We start from the raw sequence: 15,328 nt of genomic DNA on the forward strand, positions 1-15,328 counted from the left end.
TAAAGAGATAAGCCCTAACCAAAGGCCCATCTTTATAACAGGTTCAGTCAAAAACCTGGATCCACCCATCACCGAGTTTGTTGATGGGAGGCAGACAGAGAGGTGTTTCAAGATTCAGTTCCAAACTGTGTAGTTTGGACATACATTTCGACTGTAGACACAATGGAGTAAGCCTATGATCTGAACATACAGAGACAAATACTGATCTTCCTTGTTCCTGCCTATTTCAGTCGCTTTAGCACTGCATTGAGGAAAGTCCTCATTTTTATGACATTACAGATTTAGAGACCTATGGTGGATTTTCAAAAGCACTCATCATTAGCCTAACTCTGCCCCCCTACAATTAGTGGGAGCAGCTAAGCCATTTTAGAGTACTTTTGAAAATCCCATTCTTTCTCTCAAACTAACTTTCATAACATTGTGTTGGTGAGTTCATATTGTGCAGTGATTTACTGAGTTAAGACTGTATCCTGCAGTCCTTAGTCAAGCAAGGCTCCCATTTATTTTAATTCAAATTGAATTAATTTTTAACATATGGCATGCCAAATGATATTTAATGAAAAACAAAGTTAATATACCTGGATACCTCTTTCACCTTGGTTTCCTTTTTCCCCCTGTAAAATATTTTAAGGTATTATAAAATTTCCATTATAATCCATTTTACAAACATTAGTTTGTGTTTTAATTTATTTCAGTAACTACAAGAGAAGCAGTTAGTGGAGTACATTGATGGTGACTGAAAACTAAATATTCTATCCTCATGTCCATAATTCCTGATCCAGCAAAGCCATTAAACACATGCTTACCAGCTTTGCAGGAACAGGACCATAATAAGTAGGGAATTTGCTGTGCAGATAACTATCATAAAGAACAGTAATATTGACATGTCAAATTAAAATTAGGAGATTGCTGGGAATCCTGTTGAAGTCAGTGGGAGTTCAACCATTGATTTAATAGAAGTTAAATTGGGCCTTGCTTTTACCAGAGGACCAGATTGATTGCAGATGTAAGCAGGTGCAACTCTGATAGTAAATGGATGTTCACCTTCTTTCATTCATGGTGAGCAAAGCCCAAATAATTTCTGTAAAAATGACAGCTAACACTACAATACATAACACGTAACCTTGATATTAGAGAATTAATCAGAACGTATTTTCAATACATGAATTTGAATCCCATAACTTACATACAAAACCCGATTCATTTGCATTTATCCTGGTTCAACTTAAATAGAGTTTCTATCTAATCTACATGGGGGAGATTTTCAAAGGCATAAAAAAATCTCCCCCTATATCTGTATACTATGTATTTTTTTAATACAGTGCCTGGCACCATAAAATCTCAACACCTTTCAGGTTTCAGAGTAGCAGCCTTGTTAGTCTGTATTCGCAAAAAGAAAAGGAGTACTTGTGACACCTTAGAGACTGACAAATTTATTTGAGCATAAGCTTTCGTGAGCTACAGCTCATTTCATCGGATGCATGCAGTTTACCTTGATGTAAACTCAAATAAGAATTAGTCGCACAGTGTTAACTCAACTGCAAAACCCCTGAAGTAATCCAACAGCCACATTGCACATCTGACACCTTATGTATAATATTACCTGCTAATTATCATCATTTATGCAGCACCATAGGTATACATAGTGCTTTACAGATGTACAATGACAAGTCTCTGCCATAGGGCATTTAGAATCTAAGCCCTGATCCAGAAATTCAATGGGGCTTCACCTAAGCGTGGAGGTCTGAGCTAGCAGATTTGAACAAAGAACTGAGATCCTGAATAGACACAATATGGTGAGTGATGACAACATACAAAGGGAGGAACTGGGTGGGGAGTGGAAAGAAAGGGCCAAATTGCAATTTTTAAAGAAGGCAGGGACTATTTCATTTTATTCTTTTTTTATGTTTCTTGCTGGATCCAAGTATTTGTTTCCAGAAAAATAATTTTAATGTTTAGCTAAGTGTTTAACAGTATTAATGAGATCTTGACTAAACAAAAACCCTAGAAGGTCTGAGTACACTTTTGTCAGATCCAACAATAGATAAGTTATTTAGTTTAGTTTCAGTTTCAGTTTAGTATTTATTTTACAAATAAACTATGATAAAACCGAAGCTCATCTATTTTCCTGTCACATGCCCAAACTACACCTTTCTCTGAAAAAAGAAAAGGAGTACTTGTGGCACCTTAGAGACTAACCAATTTATTTGAGCATGAGCTTTCGTGAGCTACAGCTCACTTCATCGGATACATCCGATGAAGTGAGCTGTAGCTCACGAAAGCTCATGCTCAAATAAATTGGTTAGTCTCTAAGGTGCCACAAGTACTCCTTTTAGCGAATACAGACTAACACGGCTGTTACTCTGAAACCTTTCTCCGAGTTATTTTCTTTTCAGATGGACAAGATACTGTTTTACTCGATACTAAATTATAACCTCATGGCTTGTCTATACAAATAGTTAGTTGCTAGCAACCTGGGGGCATAAATCTATCTCACGTTAGCCTGCTGCACACTCAAGGAATGTTTACACAGCATAGCAATGGGGATGTGATTTCTAGAGTGCACTGACATGTGGTCCGTGTAGACCATGCTGACGTGCACAAAAGAGTTCCACAGTGTGCTTTGATGTACTCCTGTTTGGAACAAGAGTAGATCAAAATTAGGGAATATTTAGTGCTCAGTAGCAAGGTTCACATGGATAAGGACTGTGCAGCAGGCTACTGCAAGGTAGATTTGCATCCCTGCTTACCACACACTAATTATTTGCATAGAGGAGCCCTTAGTTAAATTGCAATACATATTCTCATTTATTCCACTCACAGATACAATATTAAAGGAGTATGTCCATTGCAAAGCGCTCCATTTTCTGCCTCTTAGCAGTTTTTGATCCATAACAGTATTTTGCTTTTATACCATGACTAACTTAGCTTCTTTATCAGCTTCTTGCAGAAGATCTTCTTAAAGGCTTTTTGGAAGTCTAAAGAAATTTTAAGAGTTGGTTCTCTTTTAGATACTATCTTATTGAGCTGTTCAGAGAATTTTAAGAGATTAGAGTAACATTATTTTCCTTTGCAGAAACTGTGTTGGTAGACTTCTAATTTCCCTCTTACTTATTACCTGCTGTAATTTATGGTTCTTGGTGTCAGCTGGGTCAGATTTCCAAAGTTTGAAGGATTTCTATTTGGCCTCTCAGACCTTGCCATTTAGCCATATTGGTTTACTCCTTATTTTCCTGGTGCCATTTTATAAAGAAATACCTGTCTTCTAAGACTCTATTATTGATTTGTTAAGTAGCATCCATGCCATCTCTGAGGATTTTACTTCCTTCACTTTTAACTTTAGGGCCATTTTGACTAAACTTACCATTGTATTGAAATCACCCTTTCTAAAGTTTAGTGTCACTCATCACTTTTGGTACCCTAGCTGCCCCTTTGATGTCAAACCTAATTATATTGTGGTCACTGTTACTCAGTGGCTCAGCTCCTGTCACATGTTGAGTTAGTGCCTGAGCTGTAGCTCATGAAAGCTTATGCTCAAATAAATTTGTTAAGTCCCTAAGGTGCCACAAGTACTCCTTTTCTTTTTGCAAATACAAACTAACACGGCTGCTACTCTGAAACCTGTCATTATGCAAGGCACTGAATTTAGCCGTAAGGAGTGGAAATCTATCAACTTCATGAAAAAACTCGCACAGATACAGACAGACATCATCTTCCTTTCCAAATGCAAACAGATGGACATCATACCAAAAGGACTCAAGGTAAAAAATCCATTACCATCTACAGACTATGCTGACAGCTTGTGCCACACACTCTCAAAGGAATGTGTCCGATGAAGTGAGTTGCAGCTCACGAAAGCATATGCTCAAATAAATTTGTTAGTCTCTAAGGTGCCACAAGTACTCCTTTTCTTTTTGCCTGTGTTAGGTAAGATTAAGTCATCTCTCTTCCTGTGTGCTCTAGAATCATAGAATATCAGGGTTGGAAGGGACCTCAGGAGGTCATCTAGTCCAACTCCCTGCTCAAAGCAGGACCAACCCCAACTAAATCATCCCAGCCAGGGCTTTGTCAAGCCTGACCTTGAAAACCTCTAAGGAAAGAGATTCTACCACCTCCCTAAGTAACCCATTCCAGTGCTTCACCACCCTCCTAGTGAAAAAGTTTTCCTAACATCCAACCTAAACCTCCCCCACTGCAACTTGAGACCATTACTCCTCATTCTGTCATCTGCTACCACTGAGAACAGTCTAGATCCATCCTCTTTGGAACCTCCCTTCAGGTAGTTGAAAGCGCCTATCAAATCCCCCCTCATGCTTCTCTTCCGCAGACTAAACAATCCCACTTCCCTCAGCCTCTCTTCATAAGTCATGTGTTCTAGCCCCCTAATAATTTTTGTTGCCCTCCCCTGGACTCTCCAATTTTTCCACATCCTTCTTGTAGTATGGGGCCCAAAACTGGACACAGTACTCCAGATGAGGCCTCACCAATGTCGAATAGAGGGGAACGATCACATCCCTCGATCTTCTGGCAATACCCCTACTTATACAGCCCAAAATGCTGTTAGTCTTCTTGGCAACAAGGGCACACTGTTTACTCATATCCAGCTTCTCGTCCACTGTAACCCCGAGGTCCTTTCTTGCTGTCCCAAGAAGCAATCACTAACTGTCAAGAATGTTTTTCTCTAAACTCTGTCCTGTTATGTTGTTAGACTAGTCTGTGGGTATGTCTACACTTCAAGCTGCAGGCTTAATTTCCAGATCAAAGAGACATACCCATTCTAGCTCTGATCGAACTAGCCTACTAATAACAGCATCTATCTGTGAGTGATGGGAGGATCTAGCCCCCTACAGTTCATGCCTATGGTCTCAGACAGGTATATATTTGGGGTGGTTAGCCCCTCCCACTGCTCATGCCATTGCAGCTACACTCTATTTTTAGTACGCTGGCTCAATCAGAACTAGCATAAGGACATCTCTTCCAGCTGGGAATCACACCCCCGGCTCGAAGTGTACACATATAGAGTATCTGAAGTCCGATATTATTAGAATTTTGTTACATTATTCTGCCTCTTTAATCTCTCTCAACACCATGCACACAATTTTTTTCTTGATCAGGAGGCTGGTATTAAAACACCAACAATGTGTTTATATTCATACAGTTTGGAATTTGTATCCATATAGGTTCAACTTTGTGATCCCCTCCACTCAGAATTTTCCATAGAATCCTTTACTTACACCACTACTTCTCTAGCTCTTTAGCCTATTCTGTCTTTCCTGCATAGCTTGTAACTAGGCATTACCGTCTCCCCTTGTTTTTTGCAAAAAGAAAAGGCGTACTTGTGCCACCTTAGAGACTAACAAATTTATTTGAGCATAAGCTTTCCTGAGCTACAGCTCACTTCATCGGATGCAGTAGAAAATAGTGGTGAAATTTTATATACACAGAGAACATGAAACAATGGGTGTTACCATACACACTGTAACGAGAGCAATCAGGTAAGGTGAGCTATTACCAGTGGGGGGCGGGGGGAACCTTTTGTAGTGATAATCAAGGTGGGCCATTTCCAGCAGTTGACAAGAACATCTGTCGAACAGTAGGGGGGAGGGGGAGAGAATAGTTTTACTTTGTGTAATGACCCATCCACTCCCAGTATTTCAGGGAATGTTCTTGGCTTCTACGGGCAGAACCTTAATGATTCTTGTGCAAATCAGAACATTGGAAAAGCTGGATTTAAAGGAAAATCAGGGCCCCCAGACACACAGCTGCTACAAGCAGAGGAATTTCTCTGCAAGCCCCTGCACCTGCCTACAGATATCAGTGGCAGCAGCTTAACTTCCTATATGTAGCCTGACTCTAACCGAAATAAGAGAGCCTTACAGGGAGGATTTGTAGCTTGGAGGCAGGGTCCTGAGGAGAAAGGAGAGCAGAATGTGGGGAGTAAATGGAGACCTGGACAGAGAGGCAGCAAGAATGGTGGGTGGGTGGGAAGGAGCAGGGTGATGGAGAGATGGGGTAGTGGTGGGGGGCAAACCAGGAACCCAGAGAGGGCTGGAAGTGAGTGGCAGTAGTGGTGGCAGCAGGGACGCTGAGACAAGTGGGCAGGGGGGAAATGGATGTGGCAGAAAGGAGTAAAGAAGGGACATGCAATGTAATAGAGTGGGGTGTAGGGGGAAGTGGTGGTGATGATGGAAGCAGGGAACACAGAGACTCTGCCATGGGGGAGAGGGGAGCACACAGAGACCCTGCAATGGGAGAAAGAATGGGGATAATGGTGTGGGGGAGGCATAAATGGGGAATACAGGGCCCTTGGCAGGATGGAGGGGTGAGGGGAGGTTCAGGGAGTCCCTGAAATACACGGGAAGGGGAGGTGGCACACAGGCAGCTTATAAGGGTGGGGAATTGGAGGAATGCAAAGAGCCCCTGATATGAACAATGTCCTCAGCCTACGCAAGTTACGAAGTGTGCATTTTTATTCTCAACGAGGGGAGTGTTTTTACTGAACTCCTTAATCCGACTCGCTGTTGATTTTACAGAATTTCCCACTGTGTTCTTATCCTGTCCTTGCTATTTGATTTAGTTACAGAGAAATTTGTTACAGCCAAACTCGGGGTAATGACCACAGAAGCATAGTTAGAGTTGTAAAGTGGCACAGACATGTTAGCAGTCATACAGGTTTAGCAGGTATAATAGACAAGCAGAGTGTAAATACAGAAAAATTAAGAGTAATGAATTAGTTAGCAGAAAATGGAAAAGCATATCTTGAAGGGCATTTGAATACTAGGAAAACACATTTCAGCAGATAAATTTCTTTTCAATCAATTTTTGTGGCAAAAAAAAAAATCGAGCTATGTGAAAACATCAAAATTTTGTTAACAAGACACTTGCTGCCAAAAGGTATGTGCAAGTTTTTAAATTTCACTTAGTTTGAATTAAACCAGGTGGGTGCTGATAGTCATAGTCAACTACATCCCAAGCAAAGGAGACCATCTGTTAGACAAATGATACAGGACTCTGAAGACCTCTGAAGGAAGACTGTAGATCAGGGAAAGTGTGATGAATGCACACCTATCAAGGACAATATATTTTTCTAAAATTTGCTTTAGGCTAGAGATAGGGGGTTTTTCAAGAGAAACACACTAATATGTAGAAGGTAATAGCAACAAGATAAAATAACATCTAAATTCAATGTTTGACAAGTTTCTCTTTCTCTATCATGTTTTCTTTTCCATTTCTCTTCTCTCTCAGTTCCCCCACCGTTCTATTTCTCTATTTTCCTCTAAACTTTTTCCTACGATGCATCTCCATATCTCCTTTATTTTCACTGGAAGATAGCTTTCTCCCTTTCATCCTTACAGGCCAAAGCTGCATTCTGTCTTCCTCTTTTGCAGTTTTTTCCTTTCCCCTTCCTCTTCATTCTTGGTTGACCTTCTTTCTCCTCATTTGCTGTTGCTTCACCCAAGTTCTCTTTTGACTTCCCTTCATATCTTAATTCTTTTTTCCTGCTTCCCCCACTTGGTGTTCTCTCTCCCAAAGCCCAGTCCCCCTTCCAGTATTGCTTCCAGACGTTTATTCCTGACATCCAGTGTCAAGCAGGAGTTTCAGTCGCCGCATGTTTTATACAACCATATATATGATGTATTTCAGTTTTATGAAGACTCCTTTTAAAGTAGGTAACAAAGCGCATCAAATGAATGATGCACCTAAAATCCACTGGGTTTATAAATGCATTAGTAAATGATTCTGCAATGCAGCACATATCACTAATGCCAAGATACAGACTATAGACTGCTCATTTTGGAACAAAGGCAATAAAACAATAAATAGTGATATAAACTAACACTGAGGATAAAAAAAACCAAATCACTGGTTGATTTTTCAAGTTTTGGAGCATTAATGAAGAGCAAAGAATCCACAGTTCAAAACACTGGGAGCTGTAAAACTCATTTAATCATCTTATGATAGTCATGTGTCATGGTTAGTGGGGAATCCCCTTTAATATAACTCTGTGGGCTAGCACTTCTCACGTCTTTGGCACAGACTAACTGGAAAAAGGCCAGATGGATAATGTATACACTAGCGCCTACCATATTTTCTAGGGTTATACACCACCTGTACATCCTTGACTCTCACTGTAAAGTGTCCTCTTCCATAAGACATACATACACACACACACATACACACACACATATACATATATATCTTGGAAAGCAAGGGAGTGATCTAATTTCCAGGAAATCCACAGTATTATATGAAAGAAAAAACTATGTGCACATCTCCTCTCCTTAAGATTGTACATTTAAATCCACAAAAATCAAGAAATCAAGGTTTTCTCTACATACAAGTTGTACTACTTTAACTATACTAGTATAAGCCCGCTATTGCGGATGCAGTTCTACCAATAAAAGGTGCTTACACTGATATAGCTTGTTCCTGGGAAAGAGGAATAAGCCATACTGATATAAGTTACCTTTGTATCGGTAAAACTGCACACTAGGGTAATACCAATTCAACTGGTTTGGTCGATAATCAGATTCTCAACTGAAATGACTAAAAAACCTGTGTGGACAAGGCCAAGAAGTCAAAATTCTCAGAGTTATACTGAATCACCTGCACTGCACAGATTTCTGATTGCCATTTACACTTAAACATAATTAAATACACATAACAGGCCAGATCAAAGTAATCAGAACTACTTCAATGTGACTGTTCTGACACATGTTGACATCCAGCCTAATACATCCATTTCTAATAGTGACAGCTGCAATATTTTCATGCCTGGGATTTTTTCCTATGTGTGTTGCTAAGGCAGTTTTCGGACATTTTGCTATATGTGTTTCCTGAGACATTTACAACTTCCTGCATGCAAAGTGACCTAATAGCTTATGAAAAGTCCTTTCCCTGTTCCCTGGTTAAGCTATGCAGAGGGAATGGGCAGTTCTCAGCAGGACATCATCTAAGGAGCAGGACTTCATTAAGCACTGTTAAAAATCTTAGATGCCCATACAGCATGCGCAGAAATGATTTTTGAATCACTTATAACTCTGGAGTTTTAAAGTTCCATTCCATATCCAGAATCATAGCTGATATTTCTTCAGGGAGGCCAAATTACTTGCCACAGAGGTTTTGTGAGTTATTGCCGAGGGATGTGTGACATTTTGGGGATCACTCAGACCAATAAAGGTTCTGTCACTGCCTGCCTTGTAACTTTGAGTATCTTAATGTTTTGTTGCTATGATTCAGTGCTCTGACACCAAAAGCCAGCCGACAAGCATAAGGTCCCACACTAACTTCCACAGCCTAGTTACTTCTTGTAGGGTGACCGCAATGATCCCTTCGGGTCCAGAGTACCCCCAAATCCATCTCCACAACTTCTTAACTACCAGATACTCAGACTTTTCCTCTGGTTCATCACCCCCAAAGACATGATACCTTGGCACATGCACTCTACACTGTTTACACAACAGAGATCTGCTTGTGATAAAAATAAAGAAAAAGTTTATATAATAGAAAAATCACACATTCAAAGATGAAATAGTAAGGAAAAGCAAATACATACAAGTTACACAGAAAATAAACAAAAAGATGTGATCTCAGGTTTTACACTTCTATGTTAGTTAAATTCCCTTTTCTAATACAAGTTACCTATTGCCTCTGAACAGTTTCCCAGTGTGCCCTCTGTCCTAGAGGAGATCCAGTACTTCACAGACAGCACCCTACTTAGATGCCGGCCCTCAGTTTTTGACTACCAAATCTCAATCCCAAGCCTGTTTTTAAAAGTTTTTTCCTCTCCTTTGTTTTCCCATCTTTCTCTGGCATGATGATGCATGGATGTTCAGAGCAGGGGAAAATCCCTCCTTTCCACAACTGGGGTTTTCTTTCTAGTTTCAATGTCTTTCCAAAAAGAAAAGGAGTACTTGTGGCACCTTAGAGACTAACCAATTTATTTGAGCATAAGCTTTCATGAGTTACAGCTCACTTTGTATACAACTAGTTGATACAATTGCTTATTCTCTGGGGTTCAGAACTCCTGTTGTGGGTGTCTGGACTCTGATTGTCTCAGGGGGAGAAAGGTCAATATTTTAAAGCTAACAATGTTAGAAGGCTTTTTCCCCTGCAGCTTCCAGGAAAACTGAAGGAACTCACCTCTTGACTGAGACCAAAAATGAAAAGTTTCAGACTCAAATGAGAATTTTCTGAGAAAGCTATCAGCATGTAAGAGTAGGAGACTATAATGAAAGCATATATGCAAACTTAACTATATCTTTCACTAATTCAAAACCTGTGTGCTTACATTTCCAAAAGTGCTGTGATTTTGGGTGCAAGCTGAGCCCTGATCTAAACTACAAAGTTAGGTCGATGTTAAGCTGCCTTGTGTCGACCTAGTTGTACATGTGTCTACCCTTAAATTTGTCTCCCACCAATGAAAGCTCTCTGTTATGTCGACATACCTCCCTGAGCAGCGTTGAACCATGGTCGATATGCTGATGTCGACACAGCATGAGTGTAGACACTGAGTTACCTATGTTGACCCTAACAGTCCTCCAGCAGCTGTCCCACAATGCACAACACTGACCGCTCTGATCACAATTGTTAATGCCACTACCCAGGGATTACAGAATCCCCTGCCACTACATATGCAAATTAAAAAATGCAAATTTTTGAAATGCCTTTTCCTGATTGTCCATCCTGATGAACACATCTCTAATAGCTTTCCACTGTTATGTGCAACTACCCAGCTGACCATGCCAGCTATGCACTCCAGACTCACTCCAGCCTAGACTAGACAGAAGATGCTAGATCTCCTGGGCCTGTGGGAAGAAGAGACTGTGCAAGCACAACCACGAACCAACTGTGGGAACGTGGACATCTCTGAGCAGATTTGCACAGGGGATGCAGAAGAAGGGACATGACAAGAATCTGCGACGTGAAAGTGAAGGAACTTTGTCCGGCAATCCAGAAAGACAGGGAGGCCAACAATCGATCCAGTGCCAAGTCGCAGACCCACTGCTTTTACGAACAACTGCATGCCATACTAGGGTCAGACCTCACTATTACCCGCACACCACTGTGGAGACCTCTGAGGAGCCCAACTCACAGGCCCTGGTGTGAACAGCAAGGATGAGGAGGAGGAAGAGGATATGGGATATATGACAGCATGTGGTGGAGATCCAGCTACACCACAAGCCAAGACTACTGAAGTCCAGTCAGTTGAACATAAGTGAGTCTGATGCAGGGAAAGGTGTCTCGGGTGAGCGTGTAAATTTATTTCCCATTACAGTGATGCTTCCCCCAACTTAGCAGGACACTGCTATCAACTTTTCATTAATTTATTCATACTAGGAGAGGAAGCTGTACAACAAAAAGAGGTAGAGTTATCTGCTTATCATTCACCTCTAGTGTTAGGAATCCATGAGCCGCCATCTGTTTATGTACACAGGGATGTCCCTTAAATCTTCCTGAGAGATCTTGATGAAACTTCCAGGGAGGCACTCTGCAGTCCTCTCCCATAGGTATCTAGGGATGGCCGTCTTACTTCTTCCTCCACAGTAAGCCACTTTCCAACACTGGTCATCGATAACTTTGGCAGGCACCATTGCAGTAAACCACCTAGCAGTATACAGGCCCAGGTGGCTTCGGAACAGAAGCTGTGCTCTCTGTGACTTAGTTACCCTCAGGAGTGAGATATCAGCTAAAATCACCACTGCCTGGGGAAAATAGTGCCAATATTCAGTGTCATTATGCTATACTCTATAGCTTTATGCAACCAAGCAATTCCCCTCTCATTTCCCTCACCTCTGGTGGATCATACTACCAGGGCTGCTGCTGTGAGTAGCGCCATGCACAATCACTGTGAAGCAGAACTGACAATAAACAAAGTTCCTGTCTGGGGATTGCTAAACTGACATATGTGCCTACATGCAGCTTGAATGTAGGTGCCTATCTCTGAGAAAGGGGCAGGGTTTAACACATGCCTGTGTCAGCCTTTCAAATTGCCTAGCTTAGGTAGGGAACAGCAGTGCTGGCTTTTGTGGATGGCATTCTTAGGCCGGGAGGCTTGTCCTGAGTAGGGCAAACTCCTTCTTGGGGACAGGTGATGACGGAGGTCTCTGGTGTCCGATTGGTCCCAGGATCAGTACCAGGCCCTTGGAGATGGTCGGGGCTGGTCCCGGAGTTCTTGCTGGGTGGCGTGTGCCTCAGAGGGTCTGTGCCAGTCTACCAGCGAGGTATGCCTCGAGTTCCTTGATCGGTGTCCCCGGTGCAGGGATTGAAGAGGGCTTCACTGAGCCTGCCTCTCCAGTCCTGAGGCGTGACGGCTTCAGGCGGGCGAACGCTGGTGGGACATCCCTCTTGATGGGAATCGGTACTTCTGAGGCAGGAACACACGCATAGGTCCCAACGCAGGTCTTCCCCGAGTCTGGGGTGCTGTGGCAGCCAGCATGGGTGGCACTGGGAGCTATCTGGGGTCACAGATGAAGCATGGGATGTGCTGCACCACTCGACTTGAGCTGGGGCCCAACTTCCCAATGCATGTGTTGAGCTGCCTGGCACAGGTCGTGGCTCACTCCGAGCCCTTTCCTTCCTTTACGGGAGGAAGGAGATCTTCCCTGGAGCCACAGGGAAGACCGGTGCCAGCTCGTGGACGGCACCAGCCGAGCACTGCACATGGAGGCCACGGAGCTTGGTGCAGAGTCGGACCGCTGCCCTGGTGCTAGAGTGAGTGCCAACTCCATTAGGAGTGCTTTCAGATGGATATCGTGCTCCTTCTTTGTCCTAGTTTTAAAGGACTTGCAGATACAGCACTTGTCACTTATGTGCTCTTTGCCTACACACCTCAGGCAGTTGGTATGTGGGACTAATGAAAAGTTGAGTACTACTACTAAAGGTAACTAAGAAACTACTAACTATATACAACTGTATTTCAGGTTTTCAAAGTTCACAAAAACAGTAAACGAAACAACACTAGCCAAAGCAGCAGATGTTCCAGCACCATCACTGGCGGCAAGAAGGAACTGAGGGAGGGGGGCACCCCGTATATCATGCCATGCAGGTGCCACTCCAGGGGGTGCCAGAGCTGGTCCTCTACGGATACTGCTGAGAGGAAATACTTCTGGCACCAACTCATGTGGCGATCACACACACGTAATATGGAATGGACATGAGCAAGCACTTGAAGAAGAAGGGGTGGAATGGGGGAGGGGATCCAGGCTTGGAACTCCAGCCAGTGCAGAAAGCTTCGCTGTGGTCCCGGCCAGGGCCAAGCTCACAGCCCCGGCCCGAGGCCATGGCAGGGCTGAGAGCAGCGAGTGGGGGCAGGGCCTTGGCTGCAAGAGGCGTGACACAGGGCTAGTCTCCCCAAACGGAAGCTTCACCGGCCGCCCAAGCCAGGCAGAGTAACTTGCTGCAGTGCTTAGAACTGGGAGGCATATCTGATTCCCAGACTTGAACCCAGCCCAGTAGACCCTACTTGAGATCAGTGCTTGTCATAAATATAAAGGGAAGGGTAAACTCCTTTAAATCCCTCCTGGCCAGAGGAAAATCCCTTTTACCTGTAAAGGGTTAAGAAGCTAAGATAACCTCGCTGGCACCTGACCAAAATGACCAGTGAGGAGAAAAGATACTTTCAAAGCTGGGGTGGGGGGAGAAACAAAGGTTCTCTCTGTCTGTGTGATGCTTTTGCTGGGACCAGAGCAGGAATGCAGGTCAGAACTCCTGTAAAAAGTCAGTAAGCAATCTAGTTAGATATGCGTTAGATTCGGTTTTGTTTAAATGGCTGATAAAATAAGTTGTGTTGGATGGAATGTATATTCCTGTTTTTGTATCTTTTTGTAACTTAAGGTTTTGCCTAGAGAGATTCTCTATGTGTTGAATCTGATTACCCTGTGAGATATTTACCATCCTGATTTTACAGAGGTGATTCTTTTACTTTTTCTTAAATTAAAATTCTTTTAAGAACTTGATTGCTTTTCATTGTTCTTAAGGTCCAAGGGTTTGGGTCTGTGTTCACCTATGCAAATTGGTGAGGATTTTTATCAAGCCTTCCCCAGGAAAGGGGATGTAGGGCTTGGGGGGATTTTGAGTTGGGGAGACTTTTCCAAGTGGGCACTTCCCCTGTTCTTTGTGTAACACTTTGGTGGTGGCAGCGTTTAACCTAAGCTGGTAAGAATAAGCTTAGGGGGTCTTTCATGCAGGTCCCCACATCTGTACCCTAGAGTTCAGAGTGGGAAGGAACCTTGACAGTGCTCTTGCTGTGTTTTGCACCATTACTGCAGAATTCTGCAATGGGAAATGCCAGGTATTAATTATTGCTATTATTTGGGTGTCACTGTTCCCACTTGCACTTCCTATCACGCAGCCCTGCACCTTATCTGATGGACAATTGTCTTCCTGTTTTGACACTGAGACACTGTTCATTTGCTTTGGAACATGGCTTTATCATTTCACCGAAAAAACAAAAAACAGTCCGAAGCAATTTTTTTTTGTTTTCCTTCCCCCCCAGATCTCATCCTCCTCTTGAGTTGCAAGTAAAACACCACTGGCTTAGACATGGGGAAGGGGGGAAAGAGAGGGAGCTTTATAATATATACTTCAGACAATACAATGAGGAAAAAAAGAGAGGCTGTTAAAGAGGAAGATACCTATTTTAGCTGAGACATGTCTTAAAAGGGCTGTGTGTGTGGTGGGAGCTGGACTAGCCATAGCCTGCTGCAGAGAAACACATTTCATTTCAATTCCCCAGGATGAAAAGGTGATGCTGGCTAATTTGAACCTAATCATTAAGACCCCATTTCAAAACTCAGTCAATTAAGCTCTGTTCTCTCCACCAGCCTGTGGGCCTTGGTTTGTTGGACACAGGAAAGTTACAGGACACAGGAAAGTTACTTTCACCACAAAGCTTGCAGTTTCTTTGCTGGAAGCAAAACACTGATCTGATTTTGCCCGATGGAAGAGGTTTTTATGCCTGCTGGACATGAGTTCGGGAATGCCTGCCAGAAGAGAGCAGTTAGCTCCTAAGAGCTAGGGTGGGACAGGCAGATTACTAACAGAGTACGAGGGGCCCAGCTGGGGTCCAGATACAGTGATGGATCCCATTCACTCCTTGGACATGTGTTAGCAGGCAGCGATTCTCTGTCTGGGAGCCACACATGGGCATAGATTTTGGGGGGTGAGGGAGGGAAAAGGATTAAGTTCTAAAGAGGCATATTTGAAATCTTTATGAAATAGACACTACATCACTGGTCCCAAATGCTGCAGTGACTCACTCCATTGTAAACCCTAGCCTTAGAGATCTTTATTGCAGAGCACTGCAACATTGCTTTCTGTAAGAGTT

The 15,328-nt window shown here is 42.8% G+C and overlaps 1 protein-coding gene across 1 annotated transcript in view; it reads right to left on the reverse strand.

Moving 5' to 3' along the window:
• Positions 1 to 15,328, reverse strand: part of COL21A1 (collagen type XXI alpha 1 chain) — a 194,489-nt gene that overhangs the window by 14,569 nt on the left and 164,592 nt on the right. The window contains exon 23 of the mRNA XM_073336269.1: positions 579 to 614. Coding sequence (XP_073192370.1) covers positions 579 to 614 — 36 coding nt within the window. The remainder of the gene's footprint in view (positions 1 to 578; positions 615 to 15,328) is intronic.

Source organism: Lepidochelys kempii, chromosome 3, assembly GCF_965140265.1.
Source record: "Lepidochelys kempii isolate rLepKem1 chromosome 3, rLepKem1.hap2, whole genome shotgun sequence".
NCBI lineage: Eukaryota > Metazoa > Chordata > Testudines > Cheloniidae > Lepidochelys > Lepidochelys kempii.